This window comes from Vigna angularis, chromosome 1 (assembly GCF_016808095.1).
Source record: "Vigna angularis cultivar LongXiaoDou No.4 chromosome 1, ASM1680809v1, whole genome shotgun sequence".
In the NCBI taxonomy this organism is placed as follows: Eukaryota; Viridiplantae; Streptophyta; class Magnoliopsida; order Fabales; family Fabaceae; genus Vigna; species Vigna angularis.
The window spans coordinates 29,773,595-29,792,244 of NC_068970.1; the positions used below are offsets into that span (position 1 = coordinate 29,773,595).

The following is an 18,650-nucleotide window of genomic DNA, read 5'->3' on the forward strand; positions in this document are numbered from 1 at the left end:
ATGTATTTATTTTTTAAGGCTCATCTACAATCTTTTAATCTTTTATACTTATGAAAACATTAATTGATTGTTGGCTTAAATGATCTCTGTATTGGTGAGATCAACTTTGGTTTTTTTTTTCCCAAGTTTTAATTTTCATCCATTTTGATTAACTTCACCATTTTTTTCTAATTGTATTTTCATTAACTTGATCATTTTCTTAACAATGTTTTAATAATTAATGAAAGGTGTCGGTTTCTACTTTTTTTTTTATTTTTTTAATTTAAAAAGAAGTTGTTTACATAAGTTAGTATTATATTATTAGTTAAATTAGTGTCAAGTGTCATGTTTATTGTCAAGTGACTTGTAGACGTGAAATCAATATTAATTACTATCTTATATTTGATTTAGTTTCAATTTTACTTTATTTTGTTCAATTCAATGTAATTCTTTTTAAATTTTGTTTAATTTAATAATTTGACTTTAAATTAAGATTAAATTTATTTTTTATATAAATCACATGTTAAAACTTTTACTAGAAATCACATTTTTACTAAACATTTCATATTTCTATTAAAATCAATTTTGTTCTATTAAAATCAATTTTGTTCTTACATAGTCAAATGTGTACTCTAAAAAGATTTTTAAAGACTTTTCAAGCGCTTCCAACCTTCTATTTCTAATGTACTCATCGTGTGTCAATTCTCCTTAAAATGGAAAGTGGTTATGTTATGTATGCAAAAGAAAATATATAGCTCAAGTTAGCATATTACATCATTAGACAATATATATAGTAATTAATGAAACATTATTAACATATCTCTTAAGATGTACTATTTAGATTTACTGTTTATGGATTTTTACTTGAATGAGTTTGTGTCCATTTGTAACACCCTATCTTAGGATGACACGCATAATTAATACCATAATAAAATAGTGCAAAATTTAAAACTTTATTTCATTATTTTCAGTGAAAATAATTAAAATCATTTGGAAGAAACAATTAATTCAATTACAGCCTATAATGTTAAAAAAATCTAAACATAAACTTTATTACTTTCTCAAAATATTATAAAAATTCTCAAATTATTTTCCCATATGTATTCTCACTCCACTATGCACCAACATCATTGTTTTCATATAAAAATGATCATCGCAGGTGAAAATCACAACCACAACATGCAATGGTCAGCTAACAATAAAAAATACAAGATAATACACAATAACTACACCCATCCATCCTATTCAGGTATCCTTCCTCAATCCATAAAGTCAACCACATTTACATCACACAATAAACACATTACCACAAACACTTGGGGTCTATCCCCAGTACCATACCATACCACCTGTTCAATATAATCGACACTCAAACTCATCCTCTTCCCGCATCGCACAACTGAAGAGGACCCTTTCTCGCATCGCACGACCAAAAGAGTCATCACTGGATTTACTAGGTACAACAAAACGACTTGTCTTAACCTCACACACATACAATCAATGACACACAATACAATCATGTTCAAACATCACACAAGTAACCACACAAATCAGCAAAAAAAACATAACAACACGGCCAACAACACCTACGGCTCAACAATTATCACAAATAGCTCAACTAAACATACACACTCTAGGGTTGATGGAATATGGGGAAGGTGAGTGAACCACTCTAGGGTTGCCCCTTTTAGAGTGGTGGCAAAAGCCTTGCACATGATGGCATCACCAATCATGTACAAACTGACTTGAGTGGTATAGACGACAACATGCTCATTTAGGTTGGTTCTACCATCATATCGGTCCAATGTAATATCATTCCATTTCTTAGGAAGAGGGTATTAGTGATACCCTCTATGAAAGTATGTTAGCAGTTTCCTCTTACTATCGAGGAGTTGTGTGTCTTTGGGATAAGATTATACTTGTTTTCTTCTTCATTCCCACGGACAAAGTGTGAGGCTGAGGTTTTTCACTGATAATGTGTTATCAAGGGTTTCTTTATCCTTTCCCTTAATAGTCATTCCTTCAATCTTAATCCTCCTTTTCAACCTGTCATTCTCCTACCTTAGAGCGTTAATTTCTTCAACACTTTTTTTCTTAAATTTGGTGAACTCCTACTACATTTTCACTTGGGCGTCTAGGATAGAGGCTATATCAGCCAATGAGGGTCCTACTTCTTTTTCTCTAGCCATCTTGCTTCTTGTGGACAGCATAAATGCTTTCTTCACAAAATACCAGTAAGCCCCACGGTGGGTGTCAATTGATGACAACTTCTTTAGGACTTTCCATCCAAAGAAGAACACAACTTAAACTAAGACTAAAGAAAGGGAAGTAGAATAAGGATTTCTAAAGTTCTTTCCTTATCTATGTCTTAGATGGATTTACTTTGCTAAATAATATTTGCATTGTTTTGTAGGCCTTAAATAAAGGTTGAAGACCATGGAGAATCAACCAAAGAAGCTTGGAGAGCCAAAGGAAGCAAAGGAATCAAAGAAGGGATGAAAAAGGGTGTTTTCCAGATTGAAGCTAATAGCTTCCAGATTGGAAATGCATGTAAATTTAGCTTCCGAATTGGAAATCGCGCCCAGCCATCTGCTGCTCGTGCCCAACCAAAACGCACCAAAAATAAGCATTTTAAACACGTTTTTAATGTGTTTTCTGTGATACTTGTGGCCCAAGCTCTAAAGCGTCTCAAGCATACTTCCTTTGTATATTCTAGAAGCTTGCAAAGCAAGATTTAGAGCTCTCTCTTCACCTATAAAAGAGAGATGCATCTCCTTTGTAAAATGAACTTTGAAATGATAAAGAAATGTTGTTGAGTTTACTTGAGGTTTATTCTTTCAGAGTTCACTTCTTTGTTCTTATTCTGCACTCCCTCCTCTAGCTTCCTTCCCTTTAGACTTTCTGAGCTTGAGAAACCTCACACACTCACCAAACCTCTACTGAACCATTCATCGAACACCTGATGTGCATCCGCGTCTTCATTCTTCAACTCATTCTGCCGCCACGATTCTGAGTTTGGAGGAGCTCTCACTTGAAGTGTGGAGCCACTTTCATCATCAATTGTTTGTACAAAATCAAGTGTGTACCCTGCAAAGACTTCCAAAGACTCTTCAAGTGCTTCCAACCTTCAATTTCCATAATACTCGTTCTCTTCCTGAATGCTTGTTCTCTCTAAGACAGAAATGAGTTGTGTCTGCAAAAGATACTTTGACGCTCAAGTTAACCTATCGTGTCAGCAAACTACAAATGTGATAATTAAGGAAACATCATTAACATATCTCGTAAATATATTATTTATACTTATTGTTTATGAATTTTTACTTGAATAAACCTTAAGCCATTGACCTAAATGATTGTTAGCTTTTGAATTATCGTAATTAACCATAAATCATGGTACTTAAGTATCTTATGTGATGTTGCATTAGTCGAATAGAAATTGACCAAGTATATATGACTTAGTAGATCGAATTTCAAGAAGGAGTCTTACTAATAGTCATAGTCATAGGTAATACAAATTTATAACAAATTTAATATATTAATCTTAAAATCAATTTATCACTTATTTATTTTTAAAAGAATGTATTGAGGTGAGTTTCCATTGTCTAAGAAACCAAAATCACTTTTTTTTAAATTGTTTCTTTTAAATATTATCTCTTGTACCACTGTCGTAAAGAAAAGTATAACTAAGTGTAGAAATTTTTGTATTCACAAATAGTTGGTTGATACCATTAAATTTAGAGTGATATTCTCTATTATTTTATTTTCTTCTTATATATATATATATATATATATATATATATATACATTTTAGCAATGTGTACCGGGTTTTAGTAGACAGAAATACCCTTATATATCATGAATTCTAAGTTTTAAGGTTATGGATATTTTAATAATTTTCATTCTCAAAACTAAAAAAAAGGAAATCCCCCAAATCCTTACTCACGTCTCTCATTCCTCTCAAGTCTTTCTCTTTCATCTCTCTCCCTTCAACCTTTTCTTTGTCATCCCTACTGTTGCTCAAATTGAAAAAATCATAAACACTTGCCTAACTCTAATCCACATTCCTTACTTATCCAATTTGTTTCTCAAGGGTTGGAAGGAATGAGAGAGGTGAGTAAGGATTTGAGTTTTTTTAGTTTTGAGAATGAAAATTATTAAAATATCTTTAACCGTAAAACTTAGAATCCATGATATAAGGGTATTTTTGTCTACTAAAACTCGATACACATTACTAAAATATATCAACTGAAAAATAGACATACACGCATTAGCAAATATATATATATATATATATATATATATATATATATATATATATATATATATATATATATATATATATATATATATATATATATATATATATATATATATATATATATATATATATATATAAAGTTTAAAATGTAGCTGCTAGAAGACATTAGACTTATATTAGAAGAAAAATCATTAAACGTTAAATATATTTTTATCAACTATATAATATAATTAACTTAGTCAAGTTATGCTATTTAAGTTGATAGGCTATTTTTGACTTTATACAATGGATTTGGCATGTCGCAAACTAAATTAGTTTTATTTTTTCTATTCTTTCATGCTAATGAGTGTCTTTTAATAATCCATTGTACCATGATGCTGTCATGTTGGTTTTCTTGTGAAAAAATTTTGTCTTGAAAAATATAATTAATTTAAATAAAAGAGGTAGATGATATAAATCATTAAAATGAATATAAACATACGAATGTAGACAACATATGGTTCATAAGCAGCATTGGTCTAACAATAATGACGATTTTACTCCTCATTATTCAAACGTTTTAAATTAAAATTTATTTTGTGAAAACTCTAAAATTTTCCCGTTTGTTAATTGATTTTACAATTTCATGAAATTGAAAATTGTTTGAGGGTTTGTTACCTTGTATAATTTGATTATTCCAACACAACAAAAATTTAATGATTTTTTGTTGTTGTAATGTTTGATAAAATAAAAATATATTTATGAAGTGAATTTCATGAATAACATTAAAATTAATGATTTTTTATGTAACGTTTTTTTTCTTGCAACTGACTCAACGTATTTGTCATATAAATAGCATTAAAATTTGTTTCATTCGGTTTTTAGGCACAAATATGGGTTGTGTTATGCATTGTCAAGCTTATGTTATGCTTTTTATTATAATTTGTGGAAACTAAAAAAAAAAATCTTCCAGGTATGTTTTCTAAAACCAGTTTTTTTAAAAGAAAACATTGAGGTTAAAACTTAAGAAAGGTGGGGTGGAAATAGTAATTTCTCTTTAAATATATGATTGAAGCTAGACATTAAAAGTTTGATTAGATTGTTAATAAATATATTTACTAAGATACCCTAGAGTTTGTTGTTTTTGTTTCAAAGGACGATTAATGGTAACCATAATAAACATGACAAGTGGCAATTAATTATTTTCTTCAATTCCACGCTATAGTTTCTCTTCTTCAAACTCTGAACCTTCCGTGCAACGCAGAGTTGTGCTGGAACACTTATCGTGAAGAAATAACCATTTAACGGAACATAACAGCACCTTCCCCAAATCATCCAAAAATTCCAAACCCTAACTCTTGATTCTTGATGGCGATCTTGTTGGAAGAAATTCTCCAAACCATGGAGCTGTGGCTCAAATTGATGAAAAAGCCGCAGCCGGAGGCCTACGTCAACCCTAATCTCGACCCAGTTTTGCTGGTTCCCGGTGTCGGCGGCTCCATTTTACACGCCGTTAGCGACCCCGATGGGAGCCAGGAGCGCGTTTGGGTTCGTTTCCTCAGTGCCGAGTACAAGTTGAAGACCAAGCTTTGGTCGCGTTATGATCCTTCCACCGGTAGACCTAATTTTTCATTTTACATAAATTAAGCACGTTGGAAGTTGAACTGATGCTGTTTTGTTTCATCGGTTGCTTATTTATCTGAAGATGTTTTCTGATTAAAGAAAAGTAAAAAGGTTAAATGTGATCAGCGTATGTGTTATTTTTTTCTTTTAAAAAATTTAAAATTTCAGCTTTATGTGGTAAAATACGGAATTGTGCTGTGTTTTTTTTCTCCTTTACCTATAATTAATTAATGGCCATAGTTAGTCTGGGAAACAAGGTATTGTATGATTGAAAAATGACGTATGTGGATAAACAGCTTAATTAAGTTTTTGTTTGATAAGAGTTATTCCAGTGAGAGCTTATCTCTTTTGAAGCTTCCCCATGAAACTCGTTGACCATATTTTTGGTTTAACATGTAGCACTATTTGATTCTCATCAAGCAAAAGCTATAAATAGTAGCTTCTGAGTTATACTTTTTATGTTATTGACATGAAAATGTCACCTGACTCACGAATTTGATGTGCAAACAAAAGCTAAATAAAAAGCTTAGGAGCCACTTTCAAAAGCTTAATTACATTTTTAGCTACTTCTTAGTCAGCCTTCAATTTTAAGCTTGAGTTCTGTATGATAACTCCAAACAAGCTCTGCAGAAGCTCTTCCAAATGGACCTGCGCGTACCCAAGCTTCTGTGCCTGCCCAGTTTATTTATTTCTTTACTGAAATCATTTGTGTTTTGTGCTGAAGAGTGTGCTATGAAAAAAATTGAAATTGGTGATCTGAACATACGCAATAATCTTCTTTGAAACCAGGAAAAACTGAGTCCATGGATCCAAATTCAACAATTATGATTCCTGAAGATAGGCATGGACTCTATGCAATTGATATTTTGGACCCTGATTTGGTATGCCTGTTTTATACTGAGTTGCTTATATTTGCAACGCAGATAACCAATTTATTCATGAATCGTATATAATTCTTTTGAGCAGATGATTGGAAGTGAGGGTGTGTATTATTTCCATGACATGATTGTTGAAATGCGTAAGTGGGGATTTGAAGAGGGGAAGACACTTTTTGGCTTTGGATATGATTTTCGCCAAAGCAACAGGTAGCTAATTAAAGAAATTCAAACATCCTACTCGGCACATATGTACAATTTATGAGATTATTTAACTACATCTTTCTGCATGTAAAAACTATCTCATGTTTTTTGTGGAATTGATTCTTTGTAAAGAATTCACTAGTTTTATAATTTGTTTTATTTTTATTAAAGGAACATTTGTCTGAAGAAGTGAAATTTTGATCGGAAGGCCCACATCGACTAGAGATAAGGCCAATTCATAGTTTATAAGTAGGTGCAAACCTCACCCTATAAGCCAGTTTTGTGGGGTTGAGTTAGGCTTAAAGTCCATTTCTAACATGATATTAGAGCCTATCCTAGCGATATTTGTTGTTTGTTCGGCATATTGTTCCACCCCCTATCGGGCCGCTAACGGATCACCCATTAAAAATGTCTAATCCCACGCTCGAGATGTATATACCTCGGCGTGAGGGGGGTGTTGGAAGTCCCACATCGACTAGAGATAAGGCCAATTCATAGTTTATAAGTGAGTGCAAACCTCACCCTGTAAGTCGGTTTTGTGGGGTTGAGTTAGGCTTAAAGTCCATTTCTAACAAGCCTAAAGTGAATTATAATTGTCCAAATGGAATTTAATCTGATTGATGTCTCTCAAGTGTTTCTTTTGATTATTGGTTTACTGGTGGTTTGATTTCTCACCCAAGGATAAGGTCTCTAACAAGTATTTACTCAAACAAAGTGAAGGCAATTTTTCTTACAACTTCTCTGTTTATATCATCTAGGTTGCAGGAAACAATGGATCGGTTGGGTGCAAAATTAGAGTCAATTTATAATGCTGCAGGGGGGAAGAAGATAAACATTATTAGTCATTCTATGGGTGGTCTTTTGGTCAAATGCTTCATGTGCCTGCAAAGTGATGTAAAACATCTCTGATAAGCTTCTTATTTTGGTTTTATTTTATCTACTGCTGATACATGACTATATTTTTTTGTTACCTTCCTCAGATTTTTGAGAAATATGTTAAGAACTGGGTTGCGATTACTGCACCATTCCAGGGTTAGTAATTCTATTTTGTATTTATCAAAAGTATGGACTTATAATTAAGTATATTTGATGAATGATTCTTTTAGCATTTCAATGCAATTTATAATGATAGGTCTATTAGAAATTTGTTTTCCTTGTTTAGTATATTTGAAGGCAATGCCATATTTTCTTCATATGCTTAAATAGTTAATGGAAAAACATAGTGCATAACAGATCACTACTATCTTTTCACTTGATTTAACCTAGATATGATTTGAATTGTATAATTTAATAATTTTCTTTTATTGCTTTCATGTGTTCTGTTTCAGCTGGTTAAGGGTTTTCTATTTATTTGTTTTTGCAATGGAAAGTGCATGATGGTGTAGTTATACAATCACATTCATGCAGGTGCACCTGGAAGCACCAATGCTACCTTTTTAAATGGAATGTCATTTGTGGAAGGATGGGAACAGAACCTTTTTATTTCCAAATGGAGCATGCACCAGTTGGTATATATCAGTTATTTGTTTTCTGGATTTGTTCTTTGAATTTGTTTATCCACTGTGTCGGCAATTTATCCTTACCATTCAGCAATGGCTACTGGCCAAAGTGTGGATTAAGTGTTTATTAACCAGTCTGAAAATATTGAAAAGCAGTGATGATGACCTCTTCCTGAATCAAAGTCAAATAACGGAATTGCTTAATTACTAACCACACTTCACAATTATGTTTTCTAAAACTATGATTACATTAGAAGGAAAAAGAATTTAGTGACCTAATGTGGTAGAAAAGAAATATAATGATAGTTTTCTCTGTTATTATTTATGGTTTTGTAAAAGTTATTTTATTAATGGATTGCTTTTCATCTTTTGTATGATCTTTTGATATAGTCTGCATGTTCTGATTTTCCAGTGTATGTGTTGTTGGATGGTCTTCTCTCTTTCTGTTGTTTGTGCTGCTCCCTTTTGAAAAAAGATTATCTAAAGCATAGTCTTGCATTGTTTTTGTATGCATTTTGATTAATCGTGTTCTCTCTTTCTAATTTTTGTATTTAGATACTTCAATATTGTAAATTATTTATTTTAGTTTGTTCCAATCACAGCTTATTGAATGTCCATCGGTGTATGAACTGAGAGGTTGTCCTAATTTTCATTGGGAACATGTTCCTGTTCTGGAATTGTGGCGTGAGAGACATGATTCTGAAGGGAAATCACATGTTGTTCTGGAGTCATATCCACCATGTGACAGCATTGAGATTTTGAAGCAAGCTCTTGTAAATAACACTGTAAGTTAACTGTGTTAACTTGCACAGCATGGACAATAATGGAACTTCATTAAATTTGAGTATGAAATTTCGATGAAATTGAATGCATTATAGTTTAAATTTTATTTTTGGAGCATTGGACACTTTTTGCCGTTGACTAGTAAAATCTACAAATAATGATTAATGGATAACTTGGGATGGAAGAAAACATAATTTAAAGATGCTTTGCCTTTTTCATATCTAGAGATGAACTTGGAACTTTAACTTGGTCTCTACCCTCTCCTAGTTTAAGGAAATATTTAGAATAATTTACAGTTACACACCCCTTGTGATTTCTTGACATTGCACACAACCGCTGTACTTTTCTATTGTTCACAACAACTTCTCTTAATGATTTTCAAGCAATTAAAGGGTTAGCTTAATGTATAAAGGGTGTTAGTGTAATGCATAAAGGATATCAGTGTAATGTTTTCAAAACAATTAATTAGGCAGTGAACGGGTAGAAGAAATGATGATATTGGGAGAAACTTAACAAAACTGCTGGGAGTGTCAATTTAATTTACTCATCTTTATTTATGCCAGGGTCGGGGAAAGTGGAGTGGTGGATTTCTGTAGAATACATTAATGCATTTAAGGAATACTGGTGTTGTTGCTATTCAAGATCTAGTCATCTAGGATGTTTATTTATATATAGCTCTAACTGTGATCCAGGTTAATTATGATGGTGAGGATATATCCCTGCCCTTCAACTTGGATATCCTTAATTGGGCAAACAAAACATGGGAGATTCTATCTTCTGCCAAACTTCCCTCACAAGTTAAATTTTACAATATTTATGGGACCAATCTTGAGACACCTCATAGTGTTTGGTAATGCCTCTATCAATTCTTTGTATATTATCATGGTTACCCTTGAACATGCCAATATTTATAATTCTTTTGGAAACATGTGAGTCGTCACTTGACACAACTATCATTCTACAGTTTTGGGAGTGGGGACAAGCCTGTCACAGATCTGCAGAAGCTACGTTATTTCCAGGTCAGTACATTTGTGATTGTGTTAAATACTTGTTTCATGATTCATGCTTTGTCTTGAATGAGACGGAGAGTTGTATGGTATGGTGCACACAATATCCATTGCCCAGGTTATGCATTATTATTTTTATTTCTGAAGGAAAGTCCGGATCCATCTGCATTTTCTCCGTCTGTATTTGATTAGTCAATAAACTGTAGGCTAAGAGAATTGTTAAATTTAAATAATTTGTTTTTAAAGCCCTTGTGGTATGCCTGACTTTGGAACATGACAACCTCTTGACTTCATAACGTTATCTCACTTATCTTTCTGGTGTGATATAGTTCAAGTATTTTTATTCGATAATCTTTTATGCTAAATCTTTGTAAATTATTTCTCCACATCATATGTATACTTTTCTTTGCTTTGGTAGACCATGCTTACTTTTATCTTTCTTAAAATCCAGGCCAAATATGTATTTGTCGATGGAGATGGAACAGTTCCTATAGAATCAGCCAAGGTTTGCTTATTTTCCTATATACACAATCCTTGTGCAATTGATATGTCTGATCTAATTACATGTTAGTTTTCTTGATATTATGTGTATTATGTGGCATTACTGTTAGGAGTAATTGAGCTAAAGCCCAAAGTATATTTTGATTAAACCTAAATGCAGGCTGATGGTCTTAATGCTGAGGCTAGGGTTGGAGTGCCAGGTGAACATCGGGGTATCCTTCGGGAGCCACATGTATTCCGGCTTATCAAGCACTGGCTGAAGGCTGGAGTTCCTGATCCCTTTTACAATCCCCTCAATGACTTTGTGATTCTACCTACTGCTTTTGAAATGGAGAGGTATAAAGAGAAGGGTGTTGAAGTAGCATCCCTAAAAGAGGAATGGGAAATTATTTCCAAGGACCAAGATGACCTGAGTAATACATCGGATAAAATGTGCTCCATATCAGTTTCACATGAAGGAGCCAATCAATCTTACTCTGAGGCTCATGCTACCCTGGTTATTCACCCAGGCACTGACAGTAAACATGTTCAACTGAATGCTCTGGCTGTTTCAGTTGATGCCTTGTGAATCACATTCTGTTGAAGTACGACTAACTTGGAGTGGAGGGAATAATTTCTATATAATTCATTATGGTTGGCATCTCTTGTGTGTATATAGTGATATTCTTTTGATTTGCTGTGCCATATTCCACTGTTTCATGTATGATATTTGTGAACCTTCTGTATCTGTTGTGAAAATGAATACCATCTTCCTGACACTCTTGTATATAATATGTGAATCGTATGAATACCGTATTTGTGACATTCTTAACTTCCTATGTCAATGGCGGCATGCTATGTATAAGGTTCGTTTTTGTATATACTTTTTGCATTTTTGTACGTTTTTCTCCAGTATGTTTGTATTTTATTTTTGTTCAAAGGAAAGTTTATTTTCAGTAAAGAGGAAAACAAGAATGGAGGCAAGGAATTTTTTGAGCCCATTTCCTGCAACCATGGTATTTCTTGGTGGTATATTTATTTGGAAATGTAAAATATACATTCCCAATAGTTGACGAACATTAATGCAAATATAATTAATTAAAAACTAGGATTGAAAAAATTAATATATATATATATATATATATGAATAAAAATAACATAAATGATTATATACCTACAACTTATTTCTCAAACAAATACACACAGAAAACAACAATGAAAACATCTAATGAGTTAAGATAAAATATAGTTATCATAATTAAGAAACTAAGACTAAATAGATATGAACAGTTGGTCCGATAAATATTAATAATAAATATGGATAAACTTATTTATATAACCTTGATGTCTTGAATTAAAAAAATATATATTTAAAATAATAAAATACAAATACACAAGAATAAGTCCATAAATATGTTAATAGAAGCATGAGAAGAAAAACAGGGACATAGACTAATCCACCATATGTTAATAGAAGCATGAGAAGAAAAACAGCTGAGTAGAAAGTGTTTGTTAATTGTTTGGTTTGATGGAAAGACCTTGAATGATAAGTCCAGTTTTCCACATGCCACCTTCATATTCATACATGGAGATCTCCATCTGGCCAGCATCTTTTTCAGAGGCCACAAACTCACCTACTCGAATCTCTATCCATCTTTCCCTTGACTTGTCCATTAAATTTTCCCTTTGCTCTTGTTTCCTCCCTCCAGGAAGAACAAGTCTAACATTTATAGGAATTTCCCACCCTTCAGCTGAATCTTTCAACATCACAATAAATGAGACTTGATACAAAACTCCTGGTGAAACCATTCCAATATCAAATTTCCCATGCACTTCTAGCCAGCATACCCTTTTCAGTTTAGCCAACTCTATCATGCTGCCACTGCAACACACGTAACAACTTTATCTACCAAGTTTGTCTCAATAAAAAACTAAACTATGCATATATTTATATTTATAAATTCGTCTTATTTATAATTTAACAACATTATTACAAAAAATCTTTTTATATATACTAGAAAAAAAAAATTTATATAAATTCTGTAATTGATATAGAAAATTTGTTAAAAAAATATATAAATTTGTATATAATTTATACTTTTTATATTAGTTCGCTAACCAATTCGTATAAAAAGTATAACATATACTAATTAAAATTTCAACTGATATAATAAACTTTACTTTTTATACCGTTAAAGTTTTAATCTATATAAAAAAATAAGTTGAAGTATAAAAGCTCACTTTCTATACATATTTTAGTATTAATTAACTGATATAAAAATTATTTTTTTTCTCAATAGCAGGTTTGTATATCAGGTTTGTATATGCTACTTATCATATACAAACTTGTTAAAATTCAAGCAAATAGAATCCCAAAATAATTCAGGATCAAAACAATAATTACTTCCTATTATTTACATATCTAATAATGTTTCTGAACCTCGTTAAACAATAAATACATTATCTAATATTTACACAAAAGAATATCTAATATCATCTTTTATAAATATTTAAAAGAAACCAGATATAAAATATTACTATAAAAAGCCTATTTACACTAGTGCAATATTGAATTTAACAAGTATTATTATTGTTATTATTTTAAGAAAACTCTGATGATAATAAATGCTTACCTTTCTTCTTTCTTTTGTTCCCATGTCCAATAGTTTTGATTTTCTGCCCAGGTGATTGAGAGTGCTCTTGCATACACCACAAAACAGTTGCTGTTGGACTTCTTCTCTACCCAATATTTCTGTGCACAAATAATGTTAATCACACCAAAGATTGTTCAGTCAGTAAATCATAATCTTAAATCGAGTTATTATCTCGAACTCTAATTAACAGCAGCAACATAAAGGATAGTTCAAATAATCATAAAAGTTTTATGACTGATTTAACCAATATGAAAACATATCTTTTTGAATTTGGTTATAAAAGTGTAAGAGCTAAAAACCAATTTAAATTAAACTTCTCTTCTTAAAGACACTTCTTATAGACATGTCCATTTATACATGGAGCTAACATGAACAAGTAACATGAAGAGAAGTTTAATTTGATTTTATAAAAGTAATAGATTTATATTTTCTTATATTTAATATATTTTTTTTATGTAAAATTTTCAATACAATTTTTTTATATCACAATATATATGTTTTGAGTGTAGGAGAAATATTAATAGATAATTTAATATTACTCGATACTATAAACTAAATTATCAAACAACAAATTTTTTTAAAATATGTTTTGGATGATTGTAATACCATATTAAAAAAATAGAATTAAGTCTAATTCAATTATAAAAAAATCAGTTTATAAAGTAGATACTTTGAAAGTAGATACTTTGAAAGTAGATGACATTGAACTTGCCTTTGTTTTGTGAGCTAAGAACACCCCAGCATATAGCTGATCCAACAGGTTTCCCCAGTTGGAAGAATTAGCAACAGGAGAGTCTGCATCCTTGAGTATATGTTCATAGTTGTGTGGGATCGGTCCTTGAAAATTCCATGGTTTAACTGGCATCGAAGATTGAGTTTTTGTGGTATTCTTGGAGGATTTTGTGTTGCCTTCAGGCGACAACGACCACGATTCCCTTCTCGCAGGTTCATGTGGTTGTGGTTGTTGTTGTTGCTGTTGGTGGTGTTGTGATTGTAGCTGAAACTGTTGTTCTTCCTGAGAGTGAGAAGCACCCATTTTTTCTTCTTCTACTTTCCTTCCTAATCTTCTAATTATATAAGGTTTAGAACTTATTCTATGTTACCTCTCAGCCATTCTTATTGCTTCTTCTTTTTTTATTCCATATGCTCTATGATAAAGGAGAGATATATACAACTTATAACCACTTAAAGCTTTAATTAATAATTATTAAAGGCTGACATATGGTTGTAGAAATATGACAATATTCTTATCTATTATTTATTATCACATTTATTTTTCTTTCTCTCTTTTTCTCATCTCTCCTTGTTTAGGTCCCAAAACAATAATTTTGTTATTAAAACTTCAAATCCTCGTAAACTTGAAGGGTATATATCGAGAAAAACGAAAAAGATAATAGATTAAGAATAATTTGTGTGAAATTAATTACCTTTTTTTAATATATTTGAGTCTAGAGTAAATATTTATGATCATAGTGTAATCTTTTTAAATAAATAAAAAAATAACAAGATAATTAAGTATGTTTTCGTTATTTGGCTTTAGACCATTTTGAAAATATCTATTTTGGAAACATAAAATTTTTAAACATTTTTAATAAGATTTGTATTGAATTTATCTTGAAAGCTTTATCCGGAAAGCATAAGAATATTTTATAAAGCTGTCTGGAATGTCTTTAAGCAAGAAGTTCAATTAATGTGTTATATTCCTTCGTCGAAAGAATGTTAAAGACGATAGCTTCACATTTCTCCGTTAAAGGATAAACACACTGTTGCTGAAATTGATTTACTTGGGTTTTTTGAAAAGTTATAATCTTAAATAAAATAATTTTTTAAAAAGTTCCTTTTATTTAAGTTGTCAATCATGATTTTTAATTTAAATATTACAAATAAATACATGAAGAATGTAAGAACCGAGAATTTTAAAATTTTTGGAGTGGACATACGTGTAGGAACAATGAGACTGAATGATTTATATTAAAATAATATTACTATGTAAAAATCGAGAATTTTAAAGATTTTGGAGTGGACAGATGTGTGAAAATAATGAGACTGAATGCTTTATATTAAAATAATATTACTATATAAAGAAAAATTTGAAATAACTAAGGGGATTTTTTTTCTTGAAATAGGAGTTTTAAGGAAAGGTAAAAAAAAATTCCAACAAAAAATAATAAGCATAGCTATCAAAACCAAAAATCACAAGTTAATACTACTAACATCATTAACTTGTGATAGCTTTTGTTTATAGTTGGTATTTTCATACTTCAATTTTGGATATATAAAATGTCAAAATTGAACATTTGTTGATTTTCTGCTTTTAAGATCTCGTAAAATTATAAAAATGGATCACTATTTATTAAAAAAAATAAAAAAATTGGTTAATATGACAAAAAATGATGTTGATTGACGTCAAAAATATAATAATTTTTTGATTTTCAATGTTAATTAACTTTGAAAAATAATAATTTTTGACCGTTAATTAACGTTTTTTTTTCAAAGTTAATTTAAGATTCTCGATATAATGTTAGTGTTTTTTTGACATTAAAAATCGTAAAACAATGACATTATAGTTTTTTTTTAATAGTGAATGTTATGAAATTATTAAAGAAACATGGAAATCTAAAACGTGATAATCATAAACAAGAAATTCAACCTACAAACGAATAAAAGAAATCAAGAATAATGTTAGAAATTTAAATAAATTAAGATAAATTAGTAAGAAAGCATGATCAAGAATAGGAGTATAATTTATATTTTTGCTATTTTCAGTTTTCGCATTATAGGGTTTAGTACAATGATTTTTGTCATCCTTAAATTACAAAATAGAAAACCTATATGTACTATAGGATACCTGATCCTCCAACGGTCGACTGGTAACCCGGGCGACCTGACGACAGTTAAACCAAACGGTCGACCGGTAATCCGGGCGACCTGACGACAGATGTCGTAATGTCGTATGATCGCACATTGTCATCGACCACTTGGTGCTCGACAACCAAACAGTAATGTCGCGACATGTAGCGTTCATACGACAAGTCGCCTATCCATGTCGACACACAGGACGATCGACATACAGCGCGCGATGTTGTAGCATGCGGCTTAACGGTTACAGACAAGCAGTTACGCATATTAGCTAACCAACGCCGTGAATCACGGAAGTAATTGACTCAGTATCAACACACAACCTAGCAGTTACAACTTCTACATAGTCCACTTCGGTAACTGTCCGGATTTTCAGGTAACAGTTTATTTTACTGTTTTAAATATACGAAACACATGAGAGAAAAGGTACGTTTTTTCCCCTAGAAAAAATTAAGAAAGATTATTCTTGATCTGATTCATCACATCCCTTTCTGACTTGAGCGTCGGAGTGCCTTTGCAGGTACCCAGCCCATCTTTACTCAGAGAAGCAGAGAAGAGAGAGAGAAACAGCACAGTGAGAGCAGTACAAAGAAGAAGCAGTCCAGAGTTGTTAGGCTCGAATCTTGGTCTCCACATCCCTACTGAAACATTTTGGCGCCCACCGTGGGGCCCGAGATTTACTATCCCAACAACGACCACCGGAGCAATGGAAGATTTCAACACGCGTGATTTGATCAGGCAGCTGCAGGCGCAGATTGAGACACAAACACAAACCATAAGGGAGCAACAAGAGGTCCAACGCAAACAGGCTGAGGAGATGGCGGCGATGAGGGCACAGCTCCCCCCACCGGAGTTGTCTGCCTCGAACAGACAGGAGGAGAACGAGGTAAGTCATCATGGAGAAGCTTCTGATCCTGTTGGCGGGGGAAGAAAGGGGCCTACTCCCGTCCGCCTCACCAACCTGCTTCCGTTCACGGAGGCCATTATGCAAGCGAACATGCCAGACAAACCTCCCCCAACCTTAGAACGTTACAATGCTTCTGATGACCCCGACAACCATCTACGTAATTTTATAGATGCCATGGCATTCTATACTGACAACGACCCGGTGATATGCAGAGCTTTTTCTTTATCTCTTAAGAGTGAAGCTCTGGAGTGGTTCCATAATCTTCCACGGAATTCAGTAGATTGTTTCGCCACAATCGAATCCTTATTCCGAAAGCAGTATGCGGCCAATAAAAAACCGGCGATGACTGCTGCGGAGCTTGTCCATACCAGGCAGGAGAAGGATGAGACCCTGAAAGCTTTTATGCAACGGTACATCGAGACGACCCGGCGCGTAAAGGATATCACTCCTGCTTTCATTATCAGCAATCTATCGTCCTGCTTAAGGCCGGGGTAGTTTGCGGAACAGTTGTATGCTGATCCCCCAGCATCCATGGAAGAATTGCAATCCACTATTGCAAAATTCATCCGCATCGAGGACCACCGTAATTCCAGAAAGAAACAGCACCAGGATATCTCCAGCCAGGAGGCAAGGAAACCAGTGAAGCGATCCACTAACGACTACAAGCCGGACCGAACACCTCGGAAGGAGTCGGGGTGGATGTCTAAGTACGATCGTTATACGACCCTCAATGCACCAAGGGCGAGGGTGCTTGAAGAGGCCTTACACGCCGAACTCTTGACCGTGCGACGAAAGGCCACCCCGAAGAATGCGGACAGTAACAAAACCTGCCGGTTCCATATGAACCATGGACACGACACAGAAGAATGCAACATGGTGAAAGACGAACTAGAGAGACTCATCCGTGCAGGTTATCTCCAGAATTACATCAAGGATAGAGTCTCCACTAGAGCCGCCACTCCTCGCCGAGGAGATCCTCCTAGGCGAAGCCCCCAACGATCACACCCTAGAGATGATCGACACCGCAGGCGATTGCGCAGTCCGCCTCGACGGACAGAGAGAGAGCGCTCAGTCCGACGCCGCATTGACACCATATCTGGCGGTTTCGCCGGAGGGGGCGTGTCAGCTTCAGCAAGGAAGCGACATTTGAGACAGTTGAAGTCGGTTCATATGGTCGAGCGACAATCTCGGTCGATTCCCGACATCACATTTACGAACGTAGACTTCCATGCACCCGACCCTGATCATGATGATCCTATGGTCATCACAGCTAATATCGCTCGGTATGATGTCAGCAAGGTCCTTGTCGACCAGGGGAGTTCGGTCAACATTTTGTATTGGTCCACCTTTTAGAAAATGGACCTATCTGAGGATCTCATTGCCCCGTTTAACGAACAAATCGTAGGATTCTCAGGAGAAAGAGTAGATACTAGAGGATACCTGGACCTGCGAACTCGGCTCGGAACAAGTCGGGAGGCACCTGAACTTAGAATTCGGTTCCTGCTGGTCGAGGCGAATACATCGTATAACGCCCTGCTAGGAC

The 18,650-nt window shown here is 33.4% G+C and overlaps 2 protein-coding genes across 2 annotated transcripts; one reads left to right on the forward strand and one right to left on the reverse strand.

The window, feature by feature from the left end:
* The first annotated feature begins 5,408 nt into the window (after window positions 1-5,408).
* Window positions 5,409-11,526, forward strand: LOC108322647 (lecithin-cholesterol acyltransferase-like 4). The gene is made up of 11 exons (XM_017554801.2): window positions 5,409-5,831; window positions 6,629-6,720; window positions 6,806-6,924; window positions 7,677-7,812; window positions 7,899-7,950; window positions 8,326-8,426; window positions 9,020-9,202; window positions 9,893-10,050; window positions 10,165-10,219; window positions 10,659-10,712; window positions 10,869-11,526. Exons 1-11 carry the CDS (start codon window positions 5,585-5,587, stop codon window positions 11,274-11,276), a joined length of 1,605 nt encoding a protein of 534 aa, XP_017410290.1. The 5' UTR covers window positions 5,409-5,584; the 3' UTR covers window positions 11,277-11,526.
* A 563-nt stretch (window positions 11,527-12,089) lies between these two features.
* On the reverse strand, window positions 12,090-14,478 carry LOC108336315 (protein PHLOEM PROTEIN 2-LIKE A1). Its single transcript, XM_017572732.2, has 3 exons — window positions 14,054-14,478; window positions 13,321-13,439; window positions 12,090-12,569 (listed from the first exon to the last, which is right to left on the reverse strand). Exons 1-3 carry the CDS (start codon window positions 14,375-14,377, stop codon window positions 12,200-12,202), a joined length of 813 nt encoding a protein of 270 aa, XP_017428221.1. The 5' UTR covers window positions 14,378-14,478; the 3' UTR covers window positions 12,090-12,199.
* Window positions 14,479-18,650: the final 4,172 nt, after the last annotated feature.

What these genes read in the sequence shown, in the direction of transcription:
- LOC108322647 (XM_017554801.2), top strand. Translation starts at nt 5,585, where the DNA reads ATGGCGATCTTGTTGGAAGAAATTCTCCAAACCATGGAGCTGTGGCTC. An exon ending in GAGACACCTCATAGTGTTTG is followed by an intron (nt 10,051 to 10,164) that starts GTAATGCCTCTA and finishes ATCATTCTACAG; the next exon opens with TTTTGGGAGTGGGGACAAGC. An exon ending in TTCCTATAGAATCAGCCAAG is followed by an intron (nt 10,713 to 10,868) that starts GTTTGCTTATTT and finishes ACCTAAATGCAG; the next exon opens with GCTGATGGTCTTAATGCTGA.
- LOC108336315 (XM_017572732.2), bottom strand. Translation starts at nt 14,377, where the DNA reads ATGGGTGCTTCTCACTCTCAGGAAGAACAACAGTTTCAGCTACAATCA. An exon ending in TCTTAGCTCACAAAACAAAG is followed by an intron (nt 13,440 to 14,053) that starts GCAAGTTCAATG and finishes ATTTGTGCACAG; the next exon opens with AAATATTGGGTAGAGAAGAA. An exon ending in GAACAAAAGAAAGAAGAAAG is followed by an intron (nt 12,570 to 13,320) that starts GTAAGCATTTAT and finishes CGTGTGTTGCAG; the next exon opens with TGGCAGCATGATAGAGTTGG.